The sequence below is a fragment of the Echinops telfairi genome, unplaced genomic scaffold (genome assembly GCF_000313985.2).
Source record: "Echinops telfairi isolate 266 unplaced genomic scaffold, ASM31398v2 ScPeMD7_3533;HRSCAF=4204_0, whole genome shotgun sequence".
NCBI lineage: Eukaryota > Metazoa > Chordata > Mammalia > Afrosoricida > Tenrecidae > Echinops > Echinops telfairi.
Genome location: NW_022107431.1, coordinates 64,441,710 through 64,448,393, shown reverse-complemented (window position 1 = coordinate 64,448,393; position 6,684 = coordinate 64,441,710). Strand labels below are relative to the sequence as shown.

The window sequence follows — 6,684 nt, the reverse complement described above, 5'->3', positions numbered from 1 at the left end:
ACTTGTATGGTGTTCATCCTTCTGTGTCTGTGGGAAAAGGGGGGTTCCTAAAGAGTAATTCAGTGATCATAGCAATCCCACAAAGACTAAGAGGGAGTTTAATGTACTATTTACATAGCATATGCAGTGTATTAGGCATTAAAAGTAATCTAGAGATGATTTCATAGTGACCCTATGTAGGGTTTCTGAGACTGGAAATCTTTACGAGAGCAGAAAGCTGCCTCTTTCTCCTGCACCACAGACTGGTGGGTTTGAACCACAACCTGGCGTTCACCAGTCCAGTGGTTACCTGACAACGGCAACTGAGTCCTGCTGGTGGAGTAGGTTAAGCGTTGGGCCACTAATTGCAGGTCAGTCAGACCATCAATCACTCTGAGGAAGAAAGATGAGTCTTCCCATTCCCCTAAATATTTACAATCTGGAAATCCAAAGAGGCAGTTCTAATGCCCGGTAGAATCATTATGAGTTAGAATTGACTGGAGACATGGCTTAAAGTATACAAGAGGATGTGCATGGGTTATATGCAAACTATGCCATCCTATAGAAGGCATTTGAGGATTTCTGTATCTATGAGCTCCTGGGACCAATCCCCCGTGAATACCAGGGAATGACTACACATTGCTAAAGGCAAGGAAGGGAAGAGAAGGGTCCCTCTTTCACATTCTCTAGGGTCCATGATATAGAATCTGTTATAACGTTTGTCTGAGTCATTCAATAGTCAGAACTCTTTATAAGTTCCAACATTAAGCAGAACGATTCCAAATTCTGTTCCGATAGGCTAAATGATTTCAGAGTTCTCTAATACGCACAACATGACAGGAATGTGTATCAGTCTCTTCATCAAGAAGCATTTATGGGCAGTGAATGTACAAATGCGCTTGACACAATGGATGGATGTAGGAATTGAGATAAGAGTTGTATGAGCCCCTAATAAAATGATTTTTTTAAAAAGAAGCATTTATAACACGTCTCCTCTGGATAATTTATAACGTCTCCTCTATGTGAGGGCGTGGTGCTATAAAGAGAGGTATAAGACACAGTGCCTGGGCTGAGGATGATTGAAATCTGAATGGTGAGCTAGAACCAAACTACACTGACTGCTATCAAGTGGATTATGACTCATAGTGATCCTATAAGCTATTGTAGAACTGCCCCTGTGGGTTTATGGCACTGTAACTATTAATGGGAGTAGAAAGCCTTGTCATTTTCCCACACAGTGTGTGATTTCAAACTACTGACCTTTCAGTTAGCAGCCCAATGTATACCACTATGCAACCCAGGTCCCTGAGCTAGAGCTGACACGTGAAAAGATAACCAAACCTGAACTACACCCATTGCTATCGAGTTGACTCCAACACGGGGCCTCGTGTGTCAGAAGAGAACTGTGATCCACAGAGTTTGTGATGACCGATCCTTTAGAAGCAGATCGCCAGACGTTGCCTTCTAGAAGCCTCCAGGTAAACTCAACCCCCCATCACGCCAAAAGAATTGCAAGTAGGAATGAAAGCAAAACCCTGCAGGCACTAAAGTTCAGTGAAGATTCTTCATAATCGCCCAGAGATGGAAACAACCTAAGTGACCATCCATTGATGACCAGACAGAGAAAATGCAGTACAAACAGACACAGGAAAGGAAGTCTGATGCGACAACATGAAGGAATCCTAAAAACACCATGCTGAGGGAGGTCACAGAAAAACACAAGTATTGTATATAATCCACTGATGTGAAACAGGCTAATGGACTAGTGGTTACAGAGGTAGGAGGAAGGAGGGGAGGGAGGATCCATTGTTTAGGGGATACTTGGGCTCTGCTCATGGTATTAGAACCATTTGGAAACAAGTAGTGGTGATGATTGTACATGGTGAGCAGAATTGATGTCACTGAACTGTCCACATGAAAATCATTAATGTTTCATATATACATATTTTATCACAATAAAAAATTTTAAGACAAAAAAGTTAGTGTATCCTAAATGCATATGAGAGGAGCAAAATATAAAGCTATAGGATTTCTAGCAAGTCTGAAAAATTAGAAAGTCAAAATACAGATGTCCTCGAGTATACCTGAATACCGCCATGCTAATTATGATTCAAGTATACAGATATTTAGCAGATATGAAAACAATACCCCATGCCACAAAGTATATATAGTGGAACACCATCATATTCCATGTCATTAAGAAGAAATCATCCTGAGATTAGACTGATTCTCTAAGAAATGAATTCTTCAAATGGCTCTGGTAACTCACCCCACAGAAAACGACCATCTTGAAACATAGCTCACAAATAAAGTTAAAATATGTGGGCCTAGTTTAAATACATTCCTATACCATTTTTTTCCCAGCACCACAGACTACTGGTGTATAAGAGGATTTATTCATTAGCTTGCTCATTCTCTAGCACAACATCCCTAAGGGTGACTCCTGTCCTATGCTTGGATACTTCCAGTGATGGGCACCTGAAAAACACACGAGGCAGCTGGCTCGGTTTGTCTCTGGGCATTCATTCATTTCACACTATCTAAAAGCAATACACTTCAAAAGAGGTAGACCTGCAATAAGAAAAGAACACATAAGACGTTCTCTAAATAGCCGTAGCATGTCTAGTTTGTGCTAGCATTTCCTTTTGTTCGATGAGATAGTTAAACCACAGTGGTCAGTAAGCCCGTGCAGTGATAGCGTGCCCGTTACGGGGCACTCTCTTCAGGAAACTCACCGGAAACATCAGGGAATGCAAAGAAACCCAGAGCTATATAAAAACGCAGCGAAAAAGGACTTTGGAGAATAGCTGCAGCCTTTTGTTCATCCTGCAGTGAGTGCCTGCAGTCCTTCTTAATGTGAAGAATGTCCCTGTGCAGCAAATGGAAGAGGCCAGTCTTCCAAGCAGCACTCATTTACTGCTGTCAGTGTGTACTACTGCAAAGACACACACATTTGAGGAAAATGTTAAGGCGCTGGGAATTAAACCAAGAAGATCTAGCCGTTCTGTGCTACTGAACCCCAGGAAAGCTAGGTGCTCTAAAGTCGGTTCGGATTCAAACCAACCCTATGTACAACAAAATGGAGCAGTACCGGATCGATTCACCCCATTACCTGTTCTCTCTGTTATCTATGTGCCCCATTATCTATCCACCCCACTACCTGTTTACACCATTATCTACTCACTCCCTTATCTAGTTACCCCATTATCCACCCCATTATCAAGCGTTCTGGGCATACATAGAATCAATTTTTCACACAAACGTAGATTCATGCACAACTAGTTGATTTAAAAAATCATTTTGTTCACTATCAAGATACTAAGGTAGTAGCACTAATCAACCAATTAAATTAGAATTCTTTATATCTACCACCATCACCACCACCAAAGAGGCAAAGCAGGAGTGGGGAAAGGGGTCATTTGGCTCTTACCACCTGGCCAGCTGGTTCTATCCTTGTGGTATCTCTGTAGTACTGCAGAGGGTGGGCTTTCCAACTCACCTGTATTTTGAGAATGACACCGACAAATTCAAACTTGGTGCCCCACATTTAATTCTCCATCATTTGAGTTACCCTTAGGAGGAACATCCCAGGCCCTCAAACCTTCACAGTAGAATTAGAAGGGTGTGGGCTCTGTCCATAGCTGTTGCTCACTGAGTTAACATGGCTACTAGTGGGGGACATAAAGCTGAGTAAGACAGAGGAGGGGACTGGGCAACCCAGTAGCAAGTTCAGAAAAATGCTGAGCCATCCTAACCTTCTACTATGGGTCCTTTCACCGTGTCAACACAGTGCAAATTTACAGGGTTCTGGAGGCATGATGGACAATGAATTCTTGGCCACATTTTTTAAAGCCCCCATTTCAACGTGTTTAGACGTGCATTACTAACCATTTGGCAATACGTGGCAGAGGACTTCTCTTTAGACCCTCCTCTCATGGAGAGGGGAAATATAAGATCAGAAACAGCAGTACAATGTGCACGTGGGGATGAATGAATGGGGGCAGGGCGAGAGTATGAATGAATTGTAGAGCAGATTAGGAGAAAAAGCAGGGACACAACTGGAACAAAGACAGCTGCAAGAAGGGAATGAGGAAGAGCCGCGGTTCATGGGGAATAAATACGATGACTGGGGAGTGAATGCATGAATTCTTGCCATCGTGAGCACCTCTTGGCCAGACCTTCACTTCTCGCAGTGTGGTGACTTCATTTTCTGTTTGAAAGTTGGGACTTTCAGAGAATGGAACCAAACAGCCATCGATACACCACTTCCTCTCAGTCCAAATGGGGAGGCATTGTATGCAAATGAGGGATACTCTTTGGCCTGCGAACCGCTTGAAGGTCAATACTTCAAGCCCACCATCCATTCGAGGGGATTGAAAGACAAGGCTGCCTGCTCCCCCCAAAACGTAGAGTCTAGAAAATCTGGTGAGTTAGTTAATTGTGCCAGCCTGGCCGGTAATCACATGTGGGGCTGGTTGAAAGGCGGAGGGATAAATGGGTGGTGAAGCCTCGCCTTTCTAGTTTTCGGGTCTCTTGCTTTGTGATGGTTGCATCGGGTGCAGCTGCCTTAGCAGTTCCCTGCTTCAGCTTGCAAGATTGACTTCCTACAAGACATCCCCAAGGAGAAGCCGCATGGATCTATCCCGATGCAGCCCTGGGTGCTGGAGCAGCCATGTGGAGACCCCTGCCAGTGCTGAGATGCTTACACGTTCACTGACTCAGCTTTCCTCCTGCAGTCAGCATTATTGCCTCTGTTTTGTGAGGTGAAGAACTTTGTGGACTGGTGTTGGGTATGGGTTAATGTTGGACTTGTGGGCTTGGGCAGCATTGGGTTGGGATGTTTTCGTGATGCACATTTTCTTTGTATAAAACTCTCTCTTATACATGAGTCGCTGTGGATTTGTTTCTCCAAAGTACCCAGACTAATACACCTGGATAGGGTTACGATGATTCAGAATCGACTCGATAGCGGTGGTTTTGTTTGGGGGGTTCTATATAAAAGCACAAAACTTTACTCCTAACAGTCCGGATAAGAAAACAAAGAAAAGACAGATTCTTCCCTGAGCTCAAACTCAGCTTCTTCAGAAAGAGCCAAGAAAGCTGTTTGCTGGCAGGGGAGAAGAGAAGCAGAACAGCAGGGAAGCAAGTGCCCCAAGGGACCGCACCTCTGAACATCCACTACGCCTGCATCTGTCCCAGCAAGGTTTTCCAGGTAACACTGTTTCCCAGGAAATGCATCAACCCACATGCCTGGAAACTGCAAATACATCATTCTGACAAATGTCGGCAAAGTTTGGGCTTACCAAATGAAGGGCACTGCTCGCTGTTAGAAAGTGAACAGACTTGTTCAGGCAGGGATGCCTAAGGTTTGACGATCGGGGTCATCACACATCAGCAATATTGCTTTTATGGGTAAAATCCAGAGCACAGCCTATTGGCTCTTGCTCACCCTCAAATGTTCCAATGTCCCCTAGTTTTTATTCCAAAGCATTCCCAGAAGATGCCTTATTGGCTTATTTCCCAAGAGAATAGGTATAAGATATGTATCAAATATATATATCAATCTGTCGCTGGTTTGTTTCCTGCAGAGCAAGCGACAGGGAATCCAAACCTGATTTAGAAGTCTCGGTCTTGTGAGTATCTGACCCAGATACCATGAAATTCTGTGGACTGCTGAAATTAAAAACAAGCACTGCTGTGACAGAAATGTGGCTGCGAATTTGGTCTGACTCAAAATATCTTGTTGACATGTCAAAATTCAGTATTTCGGGACAATGCGTGTATGGCAAAGTCTAGGCAGCATTCTCATTAGAATTCCAGTGTTCCATTTAACACAGCTAAAAATATAAGTGAATACATATGAGCCAATGAGGAACAAAATTTCCAGGCAAATGTCATCACTAAGTTCTGTTTCTTGTGGGGGGGAGGCTATAGGAAGATATAAAATCTGCCTGACATTCATTTAAAAATAGTCAGTGGGCTTTTGCCGCAAGCAGGGCGGCCTCGCTTGCTTGGAGTGGTCTGACAACTACACCTGAATTCCCTCTGTGAAGAACAAAGCAGAGGATAAGTGAAAATATCTGCAAATGTGTACTACACATTCGACCCTCTCTCGGTTCTCACTTAGCACTGCTCTGAAAATCAGCCACTTTCAGAGAAGAACATGCAGTCTGGCTTAGCCAAGATGCCAGACTGTGTGCAGTGATGTAGAGAAACTCGGAACTAAACTCGGGCTCTGGGTCGCGGGATATGGACGAGATATGGAGAAGAACGCCGAGAGCACAGACCAGAAACTAGGATGGTTTGCTTTGGGGTTGTTGGTTTGGGTTTTGTCCCTCACCCCACCCCCCACCCCCAGTATTTGTATTTTTAACAATAGCCTATCTAACGAGTTTCTGTACTTTTACAGTGAATGTCTAGCTACACACTAGCCAGCCCTTCCACAAAATGCACCCTAAATCCCCAGCTGTTTTAACCTGCTCTCTTTCCTGAACGGGCAAAACAAAACTACCCCAACCCACAAGACAACCGTAGTCAGCCACTTGGGCTCCTGCAGCGGGCAAACCCCACTTACCGATTTTTTCCTCATTTCGAGAGAAAGGCACACAGCAGAGCTGCCCCATGGCCCTGGTGCGGTCGTTCTGGGCCGGGGTTCTTCTCCGCGGGTCCCCCGGAACGAGACTGCAGGGGAGCTGCCTCGGCCTC

General features: G+C 44.4%; 2 protein-coding genes across 3 annotated transcripts in view; both read right to left on the bottom strand.

Annotated features, from left to right (window-relative positions):
- LOC115871026 (40S ribosomal protein S26-like) overlaps positions 1 to 6,601 on the bottom strand; it is a 69,021-nt gene extending 62,420 nt beyond the window's left edge. The window contains exon 1 of the mRNA XM_030886853.2: positions 6,554 to 6,601. The gene's annotated coding sequence lies outside the window, so the exon portion shown is untranslated. The remainder of the gene's footprint in view (positions 1 to 6,553) is intronic.
- Positions 1 to 6,638, bottom strand: part of LOC123522187 (A-kinase anchor protein 7 isoforms alpha and beta-like) — a 43,604-nt gene extending 36,966 nt beyond the window's left edge. Inside the window, exons 1-2 of one of the 2 annotated variants that reach the window (XM_045294343.1) lie at positions 6,554 to 6,638; positions 3,410 to 3,478 (exon numbers count right to left, since the gene is read on the bottom strand). In XM_045294343.1, coding sequence (XP_045150278.1) covers positions 3,410 to 3,478; positions 6,554 to 6,602 — 118 coding nt within the window. In that variant the 5' untranslated portion in view covers positions 6,603 to 6,638. The remainder of the gene's footprint in view (positions 1 to 3,409; positions 3,479 to 6,553) is intronic. The other variant, XM_045294344.1, reaches the window with a different exon arrangement.
- Positions 6,639 to 6,684: the final 46 nt, after the last annotated feature.